At 55.9% G+C, this 22,765-nt stretch overlaps 2 protein-coding genes across 4 annotated transcripts; both read left to right on the forward strand.

Moving 5' to 3' along the window:
- The first annotated feature begins 3,297 nt into the window (after positions 1-3,297).
- On the forward strand, positions 3,298-8,637 carry ICAM3 (intercellular adhesion molecule 3). Its single transcript, XM_081232178.1, has 7 exons — positions 3,298-3,577; positions 4,242-4,508; positions 6,550-6,858; positions 7,183-7,464; positions 7,737-7,991; positions 8,112-8,360; positions 8,449-8,637. The coding sequence occupies exons 1-7, from the start codon at positions 3,496-3,498 to the stop codon at positions 8,631-8,633; spliced, it is 1,629 nt and encodes a 542-aa protein (XP_081088304.1). The 5' UTR covers positions 3,298-3,495; the 3' UTR covers positions 8,634-8,637.
- Positions 8,638-8,824: 187 nt separating this feature from the next.
- Positions 8,825-22,604, forward strand: RAVER1 (ribonucleoprotein, PTB binding 1). 3 transcript variants are annotated; one of them, XM_081232147.1, is made up of 13 exons: positions 8,825-9,179; positions 10,743-10,809; positions 12,394-12,863; positions 16,514-16,705; positions 16,825-16,954; positions 17,309-17,403; positions 18,221-18,308; positions 18,655-18,866; positions 18,962-19,255; positions 20,035-20,109; positions 20,512-20,652; positions 21,040-21,123; positions 21,211-22,604. In XM_081232147.1, exons 1-13 carry the CDS (start codon positions 8,913-8,915, stop codon positions 21,355-21,357), a joined length of 2,262 nt encoding a protein of 753 aa, XP_081088273.1. In that variant the 5' UTR covers positions 8,825-8,912; the 3' UTR covers positions 21,358-22,604. The 3 variants fall into 3 exon arrangements, with proteins under 3 accessions (XP_081088273.1, XP_081088274.1, XP_081088275.1); XM_081232148.1 differs by lacking the exon at positions 20,512-20,652; XM_081232149.1 differs by lacking the exons at positions 18,221-18,308; positions 18,655-18,866.
- Positions 22,605-22,765: the final 161 nt, after the last annotated feature.

Raw genomic sequence — 22,765 nt, forward strand, 5'->3', positions numbered from 1 at the left:
CCCCACTATTATTGTGTTACTGTCGATTTCCTCTTTTATAGCTGTTAGCAGTTGCCTTATGTATTGAGGTGCTCCTATGTTGGGTGCATATATATATTTATAATTGTTATATCTTCTTCTTGGATTGATCCCTTTATCATTATGTAGTGTCCTTCCTTGTCTCTTGTAACATTCTTTATTTTAACGTCTATTTTACCTGATATGAGTATTGCTACTCCAGTTTTCTTTTGATTTCCATTTGCATGGAATATCTTTTTCCATCCCCTCACTTTCAGTCTGTATGTGTCCCTAGGTCTGAAGTGGGTCTCTTGTAGACAGCATATATATGGGTCTTGTTTTTGTATCCATTCAGCGAGCCTGTGTCTTTTGGTTGGAGCATTTAATCCATTCATGTTTAAGGTAATCATCGATATATATGTCCCTATTACCATTTTCTTAATTGTTCTGGGTTTGTTTTTGTAGGTCCTTTTCTTCTCTTGTGTTTCCCACTTAGAGAAGTTCCTTTAGCATTTGTTGTAGAGCTGGTTTGGTGGTGCTGAATTCTCTTAACTTTTGCCTATCTGTAAAGCTTTTGATTTCTCCATCAAATCTGAATGAGATCCTTGCCAGGTAGAGTAATCTTGGTTGTAGGTTCTTCCCTTTCATCACTTTAAATATGTCATGCCACTCCCTTCTGGCTTATAGAGTTTCTGCTGAGAAATCAGCTGTTAACCTTATGGGAGTTCCCTTGTATGTTATTTGTCATTTTTCCCTTGTTGTTTTCAATAATTTTTCTTTGTCTTTAATTTTTGCCAATTTGATTACTATGTGTCTTGGCGTATTCTCCTTGGGTTTATACTGTATGGGACTCTCTGTGCTTCCTGGACTTGGATGGCTATTTCTTTTCCCATGTTAGGGAAGTTTTCAACTATAATCTCTTCAAATATTTTCTCTGGTCTTTTCTCTCTCTCTTCTTCTTCTGGGACCCCTATAATGCGAATGTTGTTGCGTTTAATGTTGTCCCAGAGGTCTCTTAGGCTGTCTTCATTTCTTTTCATTCTTTTTTCTTTATTCTGTTCCACAGCAGTGAATTCCACCATTCTGCCTTCCAGGTCACTTATCCATTCTTCTGCCTCAGTTATTCTGCTATTGATTCCTTCTAGTGTATTTTTCATTTCAGTTATTGTATTGTTCATCTCTGTTTGTTCTTTAATTCTTCTAGGTCTTTGTTAAACATTTCTTGCATCTTCTTGATCTTTGCCTCCATTGTTTTTCCGAGGTCCTGGATCATCTTCACTATCGTTATTCTGAATTATTTTTCTGGAAGGTTGCCTATCTCCACTTCATTTAGTTGTTTTTCTGGGGTTTTATCTTGTTCTTTCATCTGGTACATAGCCCTCTGCCTTTTCATCTTGTCTATCTTTCTGTGAATGTGGTTTTTGCTCCACAGGCTGCAGGATTGTAGTTCTTCTTGCTTCTGCTGTCTGCCCTCTGGTGGATCTTCACTTATTTTTAGTGAATAGGCTGCATAATATTCCACTGTGTGGATACACCACATTTTGTTTATCCATTCTTCTGTCGATGGACATCATTTAGTTTGCTTCCACATTTTGGCTAGTATGAATAATGCTTCTGTGAACATTGGTGTGCAAGTATCTGTTTGAATCCTCACTTTCAGTTCTTGTGGTTATATATCTAGGAGTGGAACTGTTGAATCATTTAATTCTATGTTTAACTTTTTGAGGAACCACCAAACTCTTTTTCCACAGTGTTGGCATCGTTTTGTATTCCTGACAGCAGAGTATGAGGGTTCCAGTTTCATCACATCCTCACCAATACTTGCTATTTTCTGTTTTGTTTTGTGTTTTTGATAGTAGCCAACCTAATAGGTGTAAGTGCTATGTCGTGGTGGTTTTTAAAAAATATTTATTTAGTTTTATTTATCTATTTGGTTGCACGGGGTCTTAGTTGCGGCAGGCAGGCTCCTTTAGTTAGTTATGGCACACGGGCTCCTTAGTTGTGGCATGTGAACTCTGGGTTGTGGCATGCATGCATGTGGGATATAGTTCCCTGACCAGGGATCGAACCCAGGCCCCCTGCATTGGGAGCACGGAGTCTTAACCCCTGGACCACCAGGGAAGACTCTTGCTGTGGCATTGACTTGCATTTCCCTAGTGGTTCATGATGTTGAACTTCTTTTCATTTGTTTATTGGCCATTTGTATAGCTTCTTTGGAGAAATGTCTACTTCAGTCCTTTGCCCATTTTTGAATTGGGTTTGTTCTTGAGTTGTAGGAATTCTTTATAATCTGGGTATTAATACCTTATCAGATATATTATTTACAAATACTTTTGATTTGGGTTTTAGTTGCTCTTTGGGCACCATGTGCGAAACGGATTTTGGGGAGGCGGGGCAGGTGAGGAGAGACCTCATTGGGAAGGGTACTCCAGGTGAGAGAGGAGGGGGTGTGGCCTTAGGGGTGGGGAGAGTGGATGAATGCTGAGTGCCATCAAGATCTTCAACAAAGTCCCTCTCTAGAGCTCAGATCAGAGGCACAGGAGGCAGGTCAGAGGCCTGAGAGATGGAACTGATGGAGGTGGGAGTCCCCACCTGACCCCCCTCCCCGCCCCACCAAGTCCCTGCTCTTGGGATAAAGTGACCAGCTACCTGGAGAAGAAGGGCAAGGGGGGAGGGGGACAGGGGTAAGAGCCGGTTACAAGTAGCACCCTTGGCAGACGGTGGCTCAGCATTTAGCTGTCCCCCAAACACTCCACCTCCGCACTGCACACAGGGAACGGGGGACCCCACCCACAAGATCTTCAAAGATAAGGGGCCCTATAAAAGCCACCCAGGCAGCCAACACAAGTCCCCAATAAATGTGAGCTCTGTTCATTTACATGGCTTCACTCATCTTAGGGGTCCCTCAATATCACCCCCCAAATCTCTTATTTGCCCCCCAGGAATGTTGGGATCTCGCGCTAACTGCGTGAAGCCCTGCCTAGAAGTCCACCCATTGTTGTTGCCTCCTTGAAATGTTGCCTTGAAATCCCACCCTATCCCTTCAAGGAAAGCGTCTGAATATCCCCCGTTAACTTCCTCTCTGGGGACAGAACACCCCCCCTTCACCTAAGTTCAACAGGAAGGAGGTATCTCACCACCTCCACACCCTCCCCCCTGCAGGCTTTCCCGTGCTAAAAACAAAGGAAGAAGACTGCATTAGCACTTCCTGTGGGTTCATCTGGGGGCCGGGGGTGTGGGGAGGGGCGGTGACTGAGGTCAGCCCTACCTGAGACTCCCTGGAGACTGGCCAGCGCCCTCCACCTCCCTGGGCCCCCCACTCTGGAGCCCTGGGGCCGTGCAATATCCCCCTGCCCCTCCCTAGGCCTGGGCAAGGTGTAGCCCCTGGACTTGTGCATTCTTAACTGCGGTGGCTGTGCTTCCTTCCCCTGGGTGGCCCGCCTGCTCTCTGGCGCCCAGCGCCTTATTAAGGCAACTTCCTCCTACAGGCTGGCCACCATGATGCCCTCAGGGCCGCTGCCCAGGGCCTGCTGGACTTCGTTCATCTCTCTGCTTCTAGTTTGCTGTCTGCTGCCCCCAGGTGAGGCCCGGCAAGCTGGGGAGGGCTGGGGTTGCGGGATTGGTGGCGGAGGGGAAGGAGAACAGAGCGCCTCACACCCTGCTGCCCGGGCTGTGCCAATAACACTTCTTAAACTCAGATTGGCCAGGGGGCTCCCCAGTGTCCTCGGGAGAAAGTGGTGGCCTCTTAACACAGCCATCAGGGCTCCCGGAGAGACACAGTCCCTGCATTTGACTTGTTCTTCGCCCCCTGCACAACACACGCACACACACCCGCACACTTAAGCACACACACACACCCAAGCACACATGCATGCACACATTCCCTCCCTGGTCCATCTGGACCCTCGACCTCTGCGTATGCTCTTCAGTCTGCCAGGATCACTCTTCCCTTTCACTTGGCTAATGCCTCCTTGACACTTTAAAACTGACCATAGTGGTCCCCTCCTCCAGGAAGCCTTCCCTGACTCGATTCCTCCTAGAGGCTTGATCAGGGCTTCCCCTGGCCTCCCTCCCAGCTCTCCTTGGTTCCTGATCCATCATCTGTCTTCCTCACTAAACTGAAGCACCATGAAGGCAGAGACCATCATGTGGTCATATGAGGAAGTTTTGAATGGTGGAGCCTGCAAATGGGTGAGTTGGGGGGGCACTGGAACCCCCAGGAGAGCTTCCTTCTGTTCCCGCAGGTACCCAAGGGCAGGAGTTCCAGCTGCGAGTGGAGCCACAGAACCCAGTGGTGCCTGCCGGAGAGTCCCTCTTGGTAAATTGCAGTATAGATTGCCCCAGCGCTGAACTCATCTCCCTGGAGACGTCTCTACTCAAGGAGTCGGTGGGCAGTGGCCTGGGCTGGGCAGCCTTCCGTCTCAGCAATGTGACTGGTGACACCCAGCTCCTCTGCTCTAGCTTCTGCGATGGCTCCCAGATGATCGGCTTCTCTAACATCACAGTGTACCGTGAGTGGCTGTGCCTGGAGGTGGAGCTGGCTTCGGGCAGCAGTGGGGCTAGATAACCAGTGGTGCAGGGGAGCGGGGCGGGCATGGGGGCCCTGAGTTTGCAGGAATGGACCTGGGCTCTGACCCAGGTCTCAGACCTGAATGTGTGTGTGTGGGTGTGTGGGACAGAGACAGAGACAGAGAGATGCATCTCGACCACATGCCAGGTCAGCAGTTGTGAATTAGTTTATTTGGGTCCCAATAAGCATTTTAAAAATATCTGAGGAATTCCCTGGCAGTCCAGTGGTTAAGACTCCGTGCTTTCACTGCCGAGGGCCTGAATTCAATCCGTGGTCAGGGAACTAAGATCCCACAAGCCATGCAGTGTGGCCAAAAAAAAAAAAAATACAATAGACTAGAAAGTAGCAGAGTACATCACTCATGGTGCCTACTGTTTTGTGAAGCCATAGAAAAGTGTAGTGTACATGTGTAACTGTGTGTATGCTCCTCCTGTGTGCACCAGTGTCTGTATTCGTGTTTGTGTACCTATGTGTGTGTCTGTGAGCTTCTGTATCTGTCATTATCTCTGTGAGACAGTGTGAATGTACTTGTGTGTCTGTATATGTCTGTCTGTATGTTTGTGTGTGCCTGTGTCTCTGGATTTGTGTATACCTCTATGTGTGAATGTCTGTATATGTCTGTATGTCGGTATCTGTGTCTGTGTATCTGTGTATCTCTGTGTGTCAGCATGTGTGGATGTGTGTCAGTACATGTCTGTATATGTCTTTGTGCGTATTTCTGTTGTAACATGTACGTCTGCGTGTGTATATCTGTTTGCCTATGTGTGTATCTGGGTGTCCCCATCTGTGTGACCGTGAGATGCTTCTGTCCAGTGCTGTGCAGGAGTCTGTTGGTCCTGGCTCATGAGAGCCCATGGCGCTCGTCTCTTCCCAGCTCATTGAGTAGCTGATTTCAAGCTACTCAATGTGTCACACTGAGTAGCTTGAAATCAGCCAAAGTATTTACACCACAGAAATTGGCAAATGCTCCATGTTGGGGCTCCCCCATCTCACCCCAGAGAGACCAAGCATAATCAGCATTGGCCAGCATACCACTGTCCCTTAACCAGAGGTTAAGATGGGGGCCTCCTTGTTAAATATTCTAAAATTATAGTTAGATGTTAAATATTTTCCATAGCAGCCAGTCCGTAGGCCTGTGTGTGACAGCTTGAGATCCAGGCTTGAGAGATGCTCCCCCAAAGGAGGCCCAGGGTTTGGTATGTGTACCTGTGAGGGCCACTGCAGCTGCAGCTGGGAGAGGACCCAGCCTGGGGCTGTTGAGTCCCCCAGGACTGTGCAGAACACCCTCAGAGGCTGCCCTAGGCCTTGAGCAGCTGGGACTGACTGGGGAGGGCTAGACCAAGCTCTGGGAAAGGCCAAGGCCAGAGTCCAGGCCAGAAGCTGGGAGGAGGGGTCAGGGGAGTTCCTAGACCTGGTATCAAGGAGGCAGGTGGACACACAGGTCTGGAGTTTGGGAAAACCCCTGTCTAACCCTGGCTCTGCCCTTTCCTGGCTGTGCGTCCTTGGGCAGATCACCTCATCCTCACCTCTCTGGGCCTCAGTTTCTCTATCCATAAAAGGGAAGAATAATAGAAGAGATTTCACTTGGTTGTTGTGTGAATGAAGGTGGATGACATCTGGAAAGTCTAAGGAAAACTCAAAATAAACAGGAAATTTTATGATTACTATTAACATCATAAGTGGCCATAAACTTTAGTCCCCTTCCTTCCTTTTTTTTTCCCCCCTTAACCGTGAGGTCCTTGGGAACAGAAAATCTGACTTTTATTTCAATGCCTGGCAAGTGTCCGACAAAACAGGAAATAATCATGATGCTAATGATAATAGCAAACACTTATAATAGCACATTTCTAAGCCCTGGAGGTTTATTAACTCAAAGTTCACAGTTCTGCACTGGGCCACCCTTGACTCCTCGCCACTCCCTAGTGTGGAGGCTGCCAGGCTGGCTGATAAGTTCTACTCTCCCCTTCATACCCCCCACTCAGGGTTCCCGGAACGCGTGGAGCTGGCCCCCCTGCCCCGCTGGCAGCCCGTGGGCGAGCACTTCATCCTGCGCTGCATGGTGTCCGGTGGGGCCCCCCGGGACCACCTCACCGTGATGCTGCTTCGTGAGGAGAAGGTGCTGGGCTGGCAGCCAGCGGGAAAGGGGGAGCCTGCCGAGGTCACGGTCAAGGTGCTGACGTGCAGAGATGACCATGGCGCCAATTTCTCTTGCCGCACGGAGCTGGACCTGCGGTCCCAAGGGCTGGGACTGTTCCAGAACAACTCGGCCCCCAGGAAGCTCCGAACCTTTGGTGAGGGAAGGGACTGCAGACGGTGGGTGATGAGCGGAGCCAGAGTAAGGGTGCCCTGGCCACGGGATTCCTGAAAAGGGGGTGGCCTGGACCTCAAGAGCTTTTGGGAAAACATGCCTTTAGCCATGGGTAGCCTCATATGGGAGGCTCGCAGCCATGGGACCTTTGGAGAAGGCTGTGAGTGTGTGTCCTGGGAAGGGGGTGACCCAGGCCGCAAGGTATCCTGGGAAAGAAGGACCCTGGTTTGTGGGGATGAGTGTCATGGGAAAAGGGGCCTCCACGGCTGTGAGACCTCCTCCCGCTCACTCCCACCCTTCTTTCAAGCCATGCCTATGACCCCCCCGCGCCTCGTTGTCCCCCGGTTCTCGGAGGTGGAAACGTCGTGGCCCGTTAACTGCACCCTGGATGGGCTGTTCCCAGCATCGGAGGCCCAGGTGCAACTGGCGCTGGGGGACCAGATGCTGAATGCCACAGTCGTGAGCCACGGTGACACACTCACGGCCACAGCCACAGCGAAAGCAGAGCAGGAGAGCACTCAGGAGATCGTCTGCCACGTGACCTTGGGGGGCGAGAGCCGCGAGACCCGGGAGAACGTGAAGGCCTATAGTAAGAGGGGGTGGAGCCAAAATAGCTCAGGAGGCAAGGGGCGGGGCCTCCATAGCCCAAGTGGGCGTGGCATTGGGCGGAGACTAAACCGGAGAGGAGCGGGACCTAAGTGACCCGAGAAAAAGAGCCTGAGCGCCCCAAACTGGGCGGAGGCTGCAGAGTAGATGAAGGCGTAGCCTGGATACCCCGAGGGGAAGGAAGCGGGTGGGGGCGGGGCTTGACCCAAGGGAGGTGTGTAGTCATCAAACTCCTGGGCAATGCTCCGCCTTTAGGCTTCCAGGGGCCCAACCTGACCCTGAGAGAGCCTAACGCCACCGAGGGGGCCACAGTAACTGTGACTTGCGCGGCCGGACCCCGAGTCCTGGTCACGCTGGACGGAGTTCCAGCCGCGGCACCGGGACAGCCTGCCCACCTTCAGCTAAACGCCACTGCGAAGGACGACAGGCGCACCTTCTTCTGCAATGCCACCCTCGAGGTGCATGGGGTGATCTTGCACCGTAACAGGAGCGTCCAGTTGCGTGTCCTGTGTGCGTAGGTCATTCTGACCTTTAATCCCTTGCTTCCTTGATTTGGGAAGACTTGTCTCTCCCTTGTCCCATTGTGCCTCGGGTGTGTCGGGTGTATCTGATCATTTGGTGGTCCCACAGACGGCCCCAAGATTGACCGAGCTAAATGTCCCCAGCGCTTGACGTGGAAAGACAGGACTATGCATATCCTGCAGTGCCAGGCCCGGGGCAACCCGAACCCCAAACTACAGTGTCTGCAGGAAGGCTCCATGTTCAAGGTGCCCGTCGGCATCCCATTCCTCGTCAGGTTAAACTATAGTGGCACCTACTATTGCCAAGCGGCAAGCTCACGGGGCACGGACATTCTGGCAGTGATGATGGACGTTCAGGGTGAGCTTAGGCGGGGCGTATTTATTCTAGACGGGCAAGCTTAGGAGGGGCCGAGACGCATGTATTTATTCCTCGCTTTTCTGCACAGGTCGGAACCCCATCGCCATCACCATTGTCCTGGGGGTGTTAACGATCTTGGGCCTGATGATCCTCCTTGCGGCCTCAGCGTACGTCTTTAGGGCGCAGAAGCGGCGTGGCATCTACCATGTGAGGCAAAGCAGCACCCAGTTGCCCCTCGCGCCTGAACAGCCCGACGAGGCTGTGGCAGTGTAGTTATCCTGAGCATCAGAGTGCCATGATACGGAGGTTTGGCTGCATCCCCGAATTCCACACTAATAAAGGCTTTAAAATCCGCACACTGTGGCTTGCCATCCCACTGCTCCGCGCGTCCTTTGAGTGACACCTTGATAGCGGAAAAGGGCGGAGCCTGTAGCGCCCAGACGCGGCTTGAACTCTGAGAGGAGGGCGGGGCCTTACCCAATGGGCTGAGGAGTCGGGAAGGAGGCGGGGCTTCTCTCGGCCAATCGGCGGACGCGCCCTCGTTGCCGCTCTATGCCGCTCCGCCTCGGCTCGCTGGTCCCAGAAGGCGCCGGGTTTCCCAAGATGGCGGCCGACGTGTCCGTTACTCACCGGCCCCCGCTGAGCCCGGAGGCTGGGGCCGAGGTTGAGGCTGATGATGTCGCGGAGCGCCGGGCGCCTGAAGAACTGCCGCCGCTAGATCCCGAGGAGATCCGGAAACGCCTGGAACACACCGAGCGCCAGTTCCGTAACCGCCGCAAGATACTGATCCGGGGCCTCCCGGGGGACGTGACCAACCAGGTGTGGGGGGGGCCCTGTGGGAGCGTGGCGGGAAATACCACCGTGCGCGTGCGCGGGGGGCACCGGGCGACACCAACGCTCTGGCCGGGGGGCGTAGGCAGAGTCCAAGCGCGGGATCCACGCGGGGTCGGGAGAGACCAAGAGCGGGATGTGGGGGGTCGGAGACGGAGGGTGAAACCAACTTGATTGAGGGGACGTTGCTAGGGGCGACCACAGGCTTGGACGAAACCAGTGATTGAAGGGGGCGGGGAGTGGAAGGGGGCGGGCAGCTTTGGCCACGTTGGGGGATTGTGAATGGGCAGCCAGATTGGGACTGTGGAAACTGGGACGCCAGTTGCTTCCTGCTCTACCATGGAGTGGTGGGACCTCATATCCATAAGTTTCATGGTTGACTAGACTATGCCTGTTCCTAGCAAGCGTTTATTAACTCCTTTTAGAGGTAGATCCGGAAGTTGTAGCAGCTTCTGGGGTCTTTTTTCCCCAGTAGCCTCGGGATTAATTTGGAAAAATGGAGTCTCCTCCTGTCCCCATGCCACAGACCTGCAGAAAAGTGGAGGGGGGGGGGCGTTGTTCCACGTAGCCCCACCTTGGCTGATCTGGCCAAGGGTGCTCTTCTGTTGGGGCCAAATGGGGCAGGACTTCCCAGTGCTCTTTGAACCCAGGAAGATTGCATCTGGTCTGCCCTGCCCATCAGCGATGGAATGGGTTCTTTGTCCCTGCTGTGGAGAATCTCTGGTCTCTGGCCCACCAACACACCTGCCATTGGCTCTCTCTGCCCATGGGTGGTCACATGGCTGGTGGGGCCCTAGGAATGTCGGGAGGAGTGTGACTTGGGGACAGGCCTGGGGCAGGCGCCCCTAAGCATAGTCTGGTTTGTTTCTAGAGTCAGCCATCCTTCTAGTGCCCACCATCTCTCAGCTGGGAACACGCTGTCTCTCCTGCAGGGTGCACAGTGTGTCTGGCACAAGCAGGCCCCAGAGCCTCGCCCCCATAGCTGGCTTGCAAGAAGGCAGCCCTGCCAGTAGGAGGGAACGGGGAGGCACGTGAAGCCACACAATGTGGGCTTATTAAGTACACAGGGTCCCCAGTCAGGTACCCATGGGTGGCATTCCCACTGCTGCCCTGACCAACTGCATGACCTGTGACAATTTTCTTCACCTTTCTGAGCCTCAGTTTCCACATGTACAAAATGGATTTGTTAATACTTGATTTGCAAGGTTGTTGGAAAGAGTCAGTCTTGAAAGCCGAGGTTCAGATGAGTTAAACAACTTCCCTGTGGGTGTATGCAGAGCTGGGACTTGAACTCAGACACACCTGACTCTCTAATAAGAGTGTATTGTGTTGGTTAAAAGCATGGGATCTGCAGCTAAGCTCTGAATCCCAGCTCTGCCAGGTATGGCCTCAATGGCCTTGAGCAAGTAGCTGCTCTGAGACTCAGTTTCCTCCTTTGTAAAATGGGGATAGTAATTGACCTGCCCTCATAGCTGGTCCACGTGAAGGTGGCACTGGGTTGCTCCCTTCAGCCTTTGGTGATTCCCTGTCCTTTGGCTTCTGTCTCCACAGGAGGTGCATGACCTGCTCGGCGACTATGAGCTCAAGTATTGCTTTGTGGACAAATACAAAGGGACAGGTTTGTGGGACTGTGGGGTGGGCTAGGGGCAGGGGATGACAGCCCCTGAAGCTGGGAGAATATTGGCCCAGTGTCTCATGAACTTCAGGCCCAACATTCAGCAGCGATGGAGGGGATGTGGACCAGAAGGAAGCCAAGAGAATGGAGGGGCACCAGTTGTTCTGGAGGAGTTGAAGGAGAACACCAGACAGGCGTGGGTGACTGGCCGGCTGGGGGGATGGCTTGGGAATGGGTACCCAGTGCCCAGGTATCTGCTGGGTAGCCTGGAAGAGGAACATCAAGGATGCCCCACGATGGGCGCCCAAGATGAGGGACAGATTGGGGCAACAGTCTGTCCTGCGCTGGACCTAGGGTACATCTCTGCCAAAATGGCAGCCTCCCTCTGGCCTCTCTGCCTCCACAATTTTACTCCCCTGCTTGCCTTTCCCCAGACCTCCAGCTCTGATCTGACTGCAAATCTGATCATACCTGGTCCTAACCCTGATCATTCTTCTCTCTCCTCAAAACCTGTCTGAGGCTTCTCCTGATACTACCTTGCAAGGATGTGCCTCAGCCTCACCATCTCCTCAGGTGCCTAAGCTTCCAGGCTGTTCCCTCTGCCACTGTTCTTAGCTGTCTCCTCTTCCGTCCAGCTGGCATCAGGCAGCTCCTCACAATGCCCTGAGCGCACCCTCCCCCACCCATCATAGCACCGACCACCCTAGGCTGTCGCTGCCAGCCTACTCACCTGCTTCCTGCATGGGGTGGTCAGTTCTATGAGAACAGGGACAGGTCTTGTCAGCCGTGGCCCCCTACATGGAAGGCTCTCGGTGGGTGTCTGTGCCCACAAGGCATTGTGCCAGGTGTTAAAGCAGCCAGGGCCTTTGCCTGTGAACTATAACGTGGGTGAGAAGGAACTGAGGACTGGTGACCCCTCGAGACCTAGCTGGTGGGCTGGAGTACTGCTTAAGGTCTTGGGCCCTGGAGGCAAATGGACCTGGGTTCTAGTCCTGGTCTGTCCTCACTCTATGGCCGTAGGCAAATGATTTACCCTCCTCAGCTTCGGTTTTCTTACCAACAAATTGGACATGACCTGTTGGAATTGGCCGTGAAGCCAAACGTATTAAAACACCTGAAAAACTGGGTGCCTGGGAGCCGGCCTGCCTGGGTTCAAGTCCAGGCACTTGGGCAGGGCACTGCTCTGGGCCCATTTCATTGCTGCAAAAATAGTGTTTGTGAGGAGTAAGTTACTCCCGTTTGACAGACAAGGAAATAGACCTCAAAGCCACTCGGGGGCTAGAGTTGAAACCCAGGCTCCAGTGACCACATGCTTAACCACTACCCTGTGTGTCACCCGAGTTACACATGTAGTTCTTAGGACGGGGCCAGGCTCCCAGTAGGTGAGTGTCACCGTGGGTTGCAAGGAGGCGCTGGCTATTGTTGCTCAAGGCTGGCGACTGTTCCATTCAGCTGGTGCCTGTGATGTCCTGGCTGTTCGGTGTTCTGAGGTCACATGTGGTTTGGAGGGGGGTCGGTGCGGGCGACCATGGGGTGGAGGGGCAGGCCCTCGGGGGCCCCAATGACCCACACTCCCTCCCGCCGCAGCTTTCGTGACCCTGCTGAACGGGGAGCAGGCCGAGGCCGCCATCAGCGCCTTCCACCAGAGCCGCCTGCGGGAGCGCGAGCTGTCGGTGCAGCTGCAGCCCACGGACGCCCTGCTGTGCGTGGCCAACCTGCCCCCCAGCCTCACGCAGCAGCAGTTCGAGGAGCTGGTGCGGCCCTTTGGCAGCCTGGAGCGCTGCTTCCTGGTCTACAGCGAGCGCACCGGCCACTCCAAGGGCTATGGCTTCGCCGAGTACATGAAGAAGGACTCGGCCGCCCGCGCCAAGTCGGACCTGCTGGGCAAGCCACTGGGCCCACGCACCCTCTACGTGCACTGGACAGACGCCGGGCAGCTGACGCCCTCCCTGCTCCACTCCCGCTGCCTCTGTGTCGACCGCCTGCCACCCGGCTTCAGTGATGTGGATGCCCTGCGCCGGGCGCTCTCGGCCGTCCACACACCTACCTTCTGCCAGGTGAGCCCTGTGCCCAGTGCGGGGATCTCGGGGAGCAGATGCGAAGCCCAGAGCACCTCAGGGAGCCCTTTGAGTCACGTGTTCTCTCCAGTCTCCTGGGTCCCATTTCAGTAAGGCAGCAGCGATGCCACTTTGAAGGGGCTTCTTGTTAGGAAGGCCACGTGGTGCAGTGCATGACAGCCCACCTAGGAGCCAGGTGGCTGGGCTTCAAAAAAAATGGCTGTGAGGCCTGCTCACTCTGTGTTCACATCCACTTCTGTGCTCACGTCTCCTGGGTCCCAGGCCCCGGGCCCAGCATCAAGGAGGCTACTCTGGAGGAGCCCATAGTCCATTTAAGCCTTGAGGTCAGGAAGTTGGACTTGGCCAGATCCCAGCCCTGCTCTGTGGCAACTCACTCACTCTCTGAATCTTGGTTTCCCTCCTTGGTAAGAAGGGGTTCAATACTCATGTGTTGGTTTAGCAAAACAATCCCTGGTTCATTCCAGTCTCACTTTTTGGGCCCTTCTGTGAGGGTGTCTAGCCCCGTGACAGGCACGGTGGGGCGAGAATAGGCCAGACCCAGCTCTCAGAGAGCTCCCAGGTGGTCGTGCCCACAGACCTCCAGGGTGGACATTCCTTCAGCACTCACTGGGCTTACCTGCAATCCCTCCATCCTGTAACAGCCTGGAGAGGCAGGTGTCATCTGCGTCTTCAGGTGGGGACACTGAGGCATGGAGAGGTCAGTTGACATGCCCCAGGACATACAGCCAGGGTGTGGCAGAGCCAGCATTGGAACCCCAGGCCACCCTGGAGGAGGCTGGTACTGGGCTCGGACCCCAGTTCTGTGGCCTTGGGTGTTGGTGCTGGGGAATTGGTGCTGGTGGGAGCCCCTCTCTTTGCTCAATGCTGCCTCTGCCGCACACCTACTGTGTGCCAGGCCCTGTTTGGGACTCAGGACACAGATGACATATACATATAGCTTAGCAGCCACCTCCTCTCGTGTGGAGATTGTAGGATTGTGGCCAACTACAGGTTCTCTCTCTGGGCCTTGCTTTCCCCATCTCAAAATGGGTCTGGCCGTGCTCTGTGACTAGGTTATTGCAAACGGCTACTCACGCATTCCTCTACTTAGGCATTCACCAGATGTCTACTGAGCACCTGTTGAGTCCCAGGCCTTGAGGTGACCGCCTCTGAGGAGCCCAGTCATGCTGGGCATCCTGGTTGAATGGAGGTTGGGCTTGGGAGTCAGGCAGGTTGAAGTGTGAGCCTCGGTCCCCCTATTTAGGAGCCTTGTGGCCTTGGTTGCTCTTTGACCCCTTTCTCTATTTGTCTGATGAGACAAGCGTGACTGTGAGAAGAAGCACATCCAGGCCTTGGTGCCGGGCCTGGCCAGAGGCGAAGGTGAAGTGCTCTCTAGAGGTGGGCTGAAGGCCCGAGCCTGCTCTGCCTGGGCACTCAGAGTGGGCGCTGGGCCCATGCCCACAGCCTCCCCGCCCCTGCTGAGCACACTGTTGAATCCCCACCGCTACCTTGCCAGGTGGGTCTAGTGGCTGGGCCCATCTTACAGATGAGGAAACTGAGGGCCATGGACGGGCACGTGCAGTGGCCTCCGCAGGCTGGCCTGCCAGTAAGCGGTGGGCTGGGAGCCAAGATCAGGCAGCTGACCCTGGGGCCCCTGCTCTCAACTGGGTGCCCCTGCCTCCCACGACGGGAGTTTGCTGCCCATGTGGGGAGTGTTTTATTTTTGACATAATCAAGAGGAGATCGTGAAGGAAAGCCCACAGCGACCCAGTCCAGTTCACTTTGCCAGTTATCCACAGGCCAATTGATGTATCTTTTTTTATATGTATATATAATTTTTATTTATGTATTTACTGCCGTGCGGCATATGGGATCCTAGTTCCCTGACCAGGGACCAAATCTGTGCCCCCTGGAGAGGAAGCACGGAGCCGCAACTGTTGGACCACAGGGAAGTCCCTATGTATCTTAATTGCTTCATTTTATTGCGAAGTTGCTTAAAAATGTTTGAATGCTATGGATGTGTATAAAGCAGGTGTCCCAAGACCCTGGGGTGTTATAAAAAGCCTTTTCAACTTGATTCGTTCTTATGAATGGGCAGTCCAGGCCCATTTCGAAATTTAGCATGTCCACAAGGGCCCTGCGGTGAAGACTCCCTCCTGGCTCCTCAGGGTCTTTTCCTACAGCCCCTTCTCAGGGCAGTTTGTGTGTGTCCTTCCAGTGAGATTTTATTACGCATTTCAAATGGATACGTATATATGTTCCTGCATTCCCCTTTTCTTGACTCAAATATTGCCATGCCTGCATTGGTTTGACTTTATCTTGGGCGTCTTTCCATGTTCAGAAATGAGAGCTTTCTCATTTCTCCTGTAGCTGCGCCATATTCCATTTTATGAACTCTGTGCTGTGTCCTACTGGCGGGCAGTGCGTTGCTCCAAACCACACTGCAGTCACCCATGCGACATTCTGGACCCAAGAGGAACAGCACTGGTTCTCAGGACAGCCATTGCCACGCCAAGGTGCCCAGTCCTGTTGAGGGCTTCTGCCTGGCCTTGTCTGATCCCAGCTCCAGCTCTGTGGCATGGGCAAGGGACTGCCCCTCTCTAAGCCTCAGTTACTTCACCTGCAAAGTGGGTGTGCTGAAGTAGCGCCTGTGGCATCTGGCCCATGGGCGCGCAGGGCCCAGCTGAGTGCTCTCACAGTATCTGCTCGCCCTGGGACAGCCCCGGCCCACAATTCCAGCACCTACAACACCCTGAAAACCAAGAGTTTTGTTCCGAGTTGGGCAGGCTCACTGGGCAGCAAAGCCTGAGTTGAACTGACGTGGGGGTGTCTGTGGCCTTTGTCTTTGCAACTTGCTGCTGGGCTATTCACGAGCTTGATTTCCAGGGCGCCTCAGAACCCACTGGGAGTGACTGATACATAATACAGGGTGTGTGCGGCACCCTCCTTTCTCATCTCCCAAACAGCCTCAATCCTGGAACATATCTGGCCCCAGGGTCTGGAGAGGGGGCTGTGGGCCGAAAGTATCAAATGACTGCATCAAGGGGGGTGAAGGGGCCTCTCTGGCCTGCTCGTGACCACATCCCTGTTCCCGCCACTCACTGGCTGTGTTACTCCACCCTCCAGCCCAGCACCACCAGCCTCAAACCCGAGCTTGGTGGCCACCTGCCTCACCACCAGGCTGTGTGCCCTTCCCAGCCCCACCTGCATCCTCGGGCTGAGGTTTGTGGCAGGGCTGCACTTCCAAACCTGCTTCTCCCGCTGGCCCCTCCTCTTTGAGCCCTGCAGCATGTACTCGGGAATCCCAGGCAAAGTCCCGAAGTGGCACTGGCGCAAGGCCTGGGGGAGTTGACTCGTGTGGAGTGGGTCCTGGCTCTGCCCTCCCACCAACCAGTGTGACCTGGGGCATGCTGACCTCTCTGAGCCTCAGTTGCCCCCTCTGAAAAATGGGCAGAATGTAGCATCCTGGGGCCATTCAGAAGATTCGACGAGCTAACACTGAAACCAGGCACAGGACAGTGCAGGGCCCTGAGTCCATTCTCTCTGGGGGTCACTGTCATCAGGATCCTCATCTGGTCACCGTTGTCACTTCATGTGATGGTGGTCACTGCCACCCAGGTGCTTATGACTGCCTCTGCCCCCACCCCCAGCTGGCGTACGGCCAGGACGGGCAGCTGAAGGGCTTCGCCGTGCTGGAGTACGAGACGGCGGAGATGGCGGAAGAGGCACAGCAGCGGGCAGACGGCCTGGCCCTGGGGGGCAGCCACCTGCGCGTCTCCTTCTGCGCTCCTGGGCCCCCTGGCCGCAGCATGCTGGCTGCGCTCATTGCTGCCCAGGCCACGGTGAGCACGTGCCAGAGGGAGGGTGCCCCAGAGGGTGGAGATGGGGGGGCCAGGGGACCGGGCGGGCACCCTCTGTGGCCAGGCAGGGCCCTGAGCTGCTTCTCTATTCCTTTCTGCAGGCACTCAATCGGGGCAAAGGGCTCCTGCCTGAGCCCAACATCCTGCAGCTGCTCAACAACCTGGGGCCCTCCGCTTCCCTCCAGCTGCTGCTCAACCCCCTGCTCCACGGTGGCGCGGGTGGCAAGCAGGGTAAGGCAAGCAGGGGCCAAGCGCTCTCAGAACCAGGCACCTCCCGCAACCATTCCCACCTGAGCTTCGAGTGACATGAGCCCATGAGCAGGGGCTGGGATGAGAGTGATGCTCCCCCGAGGGAGCTGGTGCCCTGAGCCCCTTGCAGGGGAAGCAGGGCAGCCTGCAGGGAGGCAGGGTGGTGGGGGGAGGGACCGTCCCCTCCTGGGGGGACTCAACTCCCAGGCCCTTTTCTTTGGTTGTCAGTTACCCTCTGGCAGCTTCAGTTTCCTGCTCTCCACAGGCCTGGACTGTGTTTAATTGATGGGGGGTTCCACCCAGGGCCCGCCTCCCATTTTCTGGGTCTCCCCCTAGGCCTCCTGGGGGCACCCCCGGCCATGCCGCTGCTCAATGGGCCCGCCCTGTCCACAGCGCTGCTGCAGCTCGCCCTGCAGACCCAGAGTCAGAAGGTAACAGCAGGCCGTGGGCCACGGGCTCCCTCCCCACTCACATCCCACAGCCCCTCGTCATTCCGTTTCCAACACCACTTGTACCCACCAACGGGTGGTTCACCATCAGTGGGGTTGCGGACCATCAGGCTGTGTCCCTGGGGCCCATTATGGGGCCTGGCCTGTCGCAGGTGCTCAGGACTCAGGAAGTGACTCAGTCAAAGCTGAGGCCTCACAGGGGAGTAGAGGGGCCCCTCATCCCCGCCCCCTCAACACACACACACACACACACACACACTCACTCACTCACTCACTCACTCACTCCCCTGTCTGGTTTGATTCACTGGGGCCAAGTCAGTGGTGCAGATGTGTCTGATGGTAACTGACAGAAGGTAAGGTTGTGGGCTTGGGCCCTGTGTGGCTAAGAGTGACTGAATCCATATGTGGCTGTCACACGCTGTGTGCCTGAAGTCGATGTGGTGTTGTGCGTGTTAAGACGCTGTGCTTCCGAGATAATCAGCAAGGGGGCTGGGTGTGAGATGGGTGCCAAAGGAGGACTGTCACAGTGTGGATGTTTCACAGTAATTGACAGTGTGGGTGACAGGCTCTGACCCGCTGCGCATGGTCCGTGTTCCCTGGGTCTCCCCAGCACCTCGGGCAGGCCCTGGCATGCAGGAGGCCTCGGTCACTATCGGCTGGGTGGGTGATGGCCAGGCTGTCACAGACATTGGGAGACACCCTGTGTGTCTGTCTGTGATTGGCTGTGGGCTGGAGTCTCGGTGTGCTGGGCGTTGTGACCCACTGCCCTCGCCTCCAGCTGATTGTGCTCTGTCCCTAGAAACCCGGGATCCTGGGAGACTCTCCCCTAGGCACCCTCCAGCCCGGGACCCAGCCGGCCAGCCCCCTCCTCGGGGAGCTGTCTGCAGGTAATGCAGACCCTGCTCCTCCCCATCTCTGTGGGCCCCACCCCACTTCCCCTTCCTGGGCCCCTTTCCTCACTGGGCGTGGTAAATTCCCAGCTGTGCAGCTTTGGGCAAGTGACCTAACCCCTCTGGGTCTCAGTGTCCTCACCTGTCAGTTGAGTGCGTGGGTGCGCACCTCCCTGGGGAGCCATGAACATCTGGGAATTGATGTACTTTGAGGGCCCTGCTCAGTGTCCAGCACATAGTTGCCCCCCGGCTGCTGGCCCTGGTCCAAGCGGAGGCTGTAGGGCCCTGGGAGGAGGGGGCCTGTGTGGTCGGGCTGCTGACGCCCACCTCCTTCTCTCTGTAGGAGGGGGCCTGCCCCCGGAGCTGCCGCCCCGGCGAGGGAAGCCACCGCCACTGCTGCCGCCACTGCTTGGCCCCTCTGGGGGTGACCGGGAACCCATGGGCCTGGGTCCCCCAGCACCCCAACTCACTCCACCCCCTGCTCCTGTGGGGCTTCGAGGCACTGGTCTCAGAGGCCTGCAGAAGGACAGTGGGCCTTTGCCAACGCCCACTGGGGTAAGGCCCCGCCTGCACCCAGCACCATTCCAGCCCCCTGCCTTGTGAGGGTCCCCCTGCCAGGGGCCCTCGTGAGCCCGGTCCTCCTGCCACAGGTCTCGCTGCTGGGGGAGCCTCCCAAGGACTTCCGGATCCCCCTGAATCCCTACCTGAACCTACACAGCCTGCTCCCAGCCAGCAATCTGGCGGGTAAGGAGGCCCGGGGCTGGGGAGGCGCTGGGAGAAGCCGCCGCCCAGCTGAGGGCCCCCTGCCTAACCCCCCAGCCCCTGGAGGTGGTGGCAGCAGCAAAGCTTTCCAGCTCAAGTCCCGCCTGCTCAGCCCCCTCACCAGCGCCCGCCTGCCCCCCGATCCAGGGCTGCCCGACAGCTATGGCTTCGACTACCCCTCAGTAAGTACCTGGCCGCCCTGTGGGCAGCCCTCCCAAAGGCCGGCTGCTGTGGCCCTTTGTCCCTTGGGAGCAGGTCACTCTCCAAGCCGACATTTCTCTAGTACTGATTGTGCCAGGCCAAGCGTTAGGGAGACAGCGGGGAACGTGCTGGACACGGTCCCTGCCCTTAAGTCTCTTGTCTGTTTGTCTCTGCACATCATCAAACCCTGCTTCCTGTCAGTCAGTTTTTCTCTCCCGAGAGGCCTGCAGCCACACTTCTGCTTCTCCTTAGAGACAGGGCTCAGCCTCCTCTCTGTCTCTCTGTCCTTCTCCCCTTCCTCCCCTCTGCGATTCATGTCTCTGTCCCTGGAGAGCTGCTCCTTCTATGATTCCAACTTCCTCTAGGCCAGACGTTGCAGGCTGGCCACCTGTGTTGTGTTTGGTCCACAGTGGGTTTTAAAAAAAGTAACTGAAATAAATGCCAGTGCCAACATAAAAAAACCACAGGAGTTCACACAACCTGGATGCCCTGCTTGCCTTGAAAACTCCAAACCCCTGGCCCCACTGGGGCCACACACTCTCACAGCCCTCTGGGGTCCAGGTACAGTCACCCCCCTGGAACTGGGTACCTATTCTGTCTCATTGCCCCACCCTGCTGGCTGAGTTTGTCCTCATACACTAGAGTTTGCCCTCTCCTGGAGGGGGCTGACTTCCCCGGTGACAGCTGTGCCGTGGAATTGAATCAAGGGTGAGGTTGGTTACAGACCCCAACCCAATGTGCTTCTCCCACTTTCATTCAGGATGTGGGACCTCGGCGGCTCTTCTCCCACCCACGGGAGCCAACCCTCGGGCCTCATGGACCCAGCCGACACAAAGTAAGAGCTGCCTTGTCCACCCTACCTCCTGGGTGTATCAGTTAGCTTTTGCTGCATAACAAGCAATTCCACCACTTTGTGACTTAGAACAGCAAATATTTTATTATTTCTCACCATTCTGTGGGGTGGTGGGTGGGCAGTTCTTTGCAGTCAGTAGGCTGGGGAAGAGCCTCAGCTGTAGTGATTTATCTGCTCCACATGGAGCTCATCCTCCAGCAGGCCCCCCTGTGCTCATGCATGTGGTTCCCTGGAGGAGGGGTCCCCGGAGGAGGAAGGGAGGGCAGGCCCCTCTGCTGGCATTGTCACACCACTGTCGTATTGGCCAAAGCCCAGAGTTGTTTGGGGGACAGAAGGGGTGATACTGCAATGATCCGTCTTACTCAGCCAGCCCACTCTCTGCAGATGTCCCCCCCACCCAGTGGCTTTGGCGAGCGGGGTGGCGGAGGTGGCGGTGGGCCCCTCTCCCACTTCTACCCGGGCTCACCCACTTCCTACTTCACCAGCGGCCTGCAGGCTGGTCTCAAGCAGAGCCACCTTAACAAGGTGAGGAGCCTCCCTGACTGAGCACAGGTCCCCAGGGACAGCCAGGATACACGGGGCCCTGTGACCTTCAGCGCCAAGGCCAGGGTGGTGGCAGGGGTCAGTTTTGCTCAGGGCCGAGCTGAAACAAGCCATTCTCCCTGAGCCTGTGTGTCTTATACCCAGTATTGCCCAGGCTTCTTGGCCTCTCACTTCTTCCCCCGGCAGCCCAGGGTGTGGGTGGTATAGCCTCAATCCACAGATGAAGAAACTGAGGCCCAGAGAGATGAAGTAATCTGACCCCAGTCTCATAGCTAGTAAGTGGCAGCAGCAAGATTTGAACCTGACACCCCTGCCTCTGCTCTGGGGGCTGCTGGCTTTCCCATCCCACATCTCTCCCATTTCTCCCAGGTGGTCGGCTCCTCCCCACTGGGCTCTGGAGAAGGGCTCCTGGGCCTCGGCCCTGGGCCCAATGGCCACAGCCACTTGCTGAAGGTACGGGCAAGGGGTGGGGACACTCGGCTGGGGATTGGTGGCCCCTGGGTGGCCCCTGACCCGCTACCCCTTCCCCTCTGTCTCCAGACCCCACTGGGTGGCCAGAAACGCAGCTTCGCCCACCTGCTGCCCTCGCCCGAGCCTAGCCCAGAAGGCAGCTACGTGGGCCAGCACTCCCAGGGCCTTGGAGGCCACTACGCAGATTCCTACCTGAAGCGCAAGAGGATTTTCTAAGGGGCCAGTGCTGGAGATGCTCAAGGGCCTGCACCAAATCGCTTTTGGGTTTTCTGGTGTTTTGTCTTGTGTTATTTTGCTTTTTTTTTTTTTTCCTTTCGGGAATAGAAAAATTTCTGAAAGACTTTGCTGACCAACCAGCAGGAGCCCAAGGAATGTAGGGGCGTCTGGGAGCCACTTTGCACCTCTGGCCTGCTCCCAGTGTGGAAACCCTGCAGCCTTAAGAGGGAGAGGCCATGGCCTGCTCTCTCTCCCCACCCCTGTGTCCGCCTGTGTTCGTCTCTCTGGGAGTTCTCTCCTGCCTCGTCGCTTCTGTATCTTGGCCTTTCGAGTGCCTTGGAGGTTTCCCTGACCTCCCGTGAGGATCAGAGACTGTCCCCCTTTTTTAACTTTGACAGCTGACTTTGGTTTCCTTTTCTAATTTTTATTATTTTTTAAACAATCCAGGACGACCCCCCAGCTCTGATTCCTTCATGGCCCAGCGTGTCTGGGCCTCCATTCCACACTTTTCGGTTTGAAATGGCTCAGCCCTTTTTTCTGTTTCTCACAACTGCTGCAGGCATGGCTGTCTCCTGCCCCTGCCTGCCCTCTCTGAGCTGTACTCCAGGTCCGGGTCCCCCACCCCCTACCACAGCCCCCTCGCCTTCTGATGCCTTAAAAGCCAGGCTCCAGGCCCCAGGCCCCGCTGGCCAGAGCCTCTCAGATGCTGAGCTCCGGAAGCTTGACTCAGGACCAAATGGCTCTGGCCTGGGGATTGGGCCTCTCTACCCGCGGTCCCCCATCGTGGGGACAGCAGAAGGCCAAAGCCTTGGTCTTGGCAAACCAGTCCCACCAGTCCTCCTGCTCAGGCTTAGGTGCAGGGATGGGCTTTCTCTGCCAGCTTAAATTGGTCCCCCTGCTGTCTGTCTGTCAGGCATTGTGCATCTCACTGAGCCTCTGCTGTTTCTTCCATGTTGAAGATAGCTCTGCCTCTTCATCCCCAGGCCAGATCACCCGGAGCTGGCCTCCCTTTGGCCCAGTGCTAGAAAATTCAACAACATGCCAATAAGCTCTGCCCCTGCCCACCAGCAGGACATGTCAGCCTGAGGTGACCCTGGGCCCTGGTCCTGGCCGGCTGGGCCACCAGCTTCCCTCCCCTGACTCTGGGGGTCCACATCCACTCCGGGCGGGGGGGGATGTCCTCTCCCCAGTCTTCTCACACAGACCTTTGCTGAATTAAAGTTTGTAAGTAAATGGTTTTAAAGAAAGCAGACCTGTCTGGTTCTTGGGATAATAGTGGGCCTGGTGGGAGGTCTGGGAAAGCCCTGCAGGTCTTGGTGCAGCCGAGCCTGCCCGGCTCCTCACTCTGGCAGCCTCCTCCTGGACTCACCTCTGTCGCACGCCCCCACGCAAAAATGTCAGCGCTTAT

This window comes from Mesoplodon bidens, assembly GCF_964165515.1.
Source record: "Mesoplodon bidens genome assembly, chromosome: 4".
Lineage (NCBI taxonomy): Eukaryota > Metazoa > Chordata > Mammalia > Artiodactyla > Ziphiidae > Mesoplodon > Mesoplodon bidens.

Bases quoted from the DNA above. Each gene is read 5' to 3' on its own strand.
- ICAM3 (XM_081232178.1), top strand. From the start codon at position 3,496: ATGATGCCCTCAGGGCCGCTGCCCAGGGCCTGCTGGACTTCGTTCATC. The intron at 3,578-4,241 runs GTGAGGCCCGGC...CTGTTCCCGCAG, and splicing joins TTGCTGTCTGCTGCCCCCAG to GTACCCAAGGGCAGGAGTTC. The intron at 7,465-7,736 runs GTAAGAGGGGGT...CTCCGCCTTTAG, and splicing joins GGAGAACGTGAAGGCCTATA to GCTTCCAGGGGCCCAACCTG.
- RAVER1 (XM_081232147.1), top strand. From the start codon at position 8,913: ATGCCGCTCCGCCTCGGCTCGCTGGTCCCAGAAGGCGCCGGGTTTCCC. The intron at 12,864-16,513 runs GTGAGCCCTGTG...CCCCACCCCCAG, and splicing joins ACACACCTACCTTCTGCCAG to CTGGCGTACGGCCAGGACGG. The intron at 18,867-18,961 runs GTAAGGCCCCGC...CTCCTGCCACAG, and splicing joins CTTTGCCAACGCCCACTGGG to GTCTCGCTGCTGGGGGAGCC.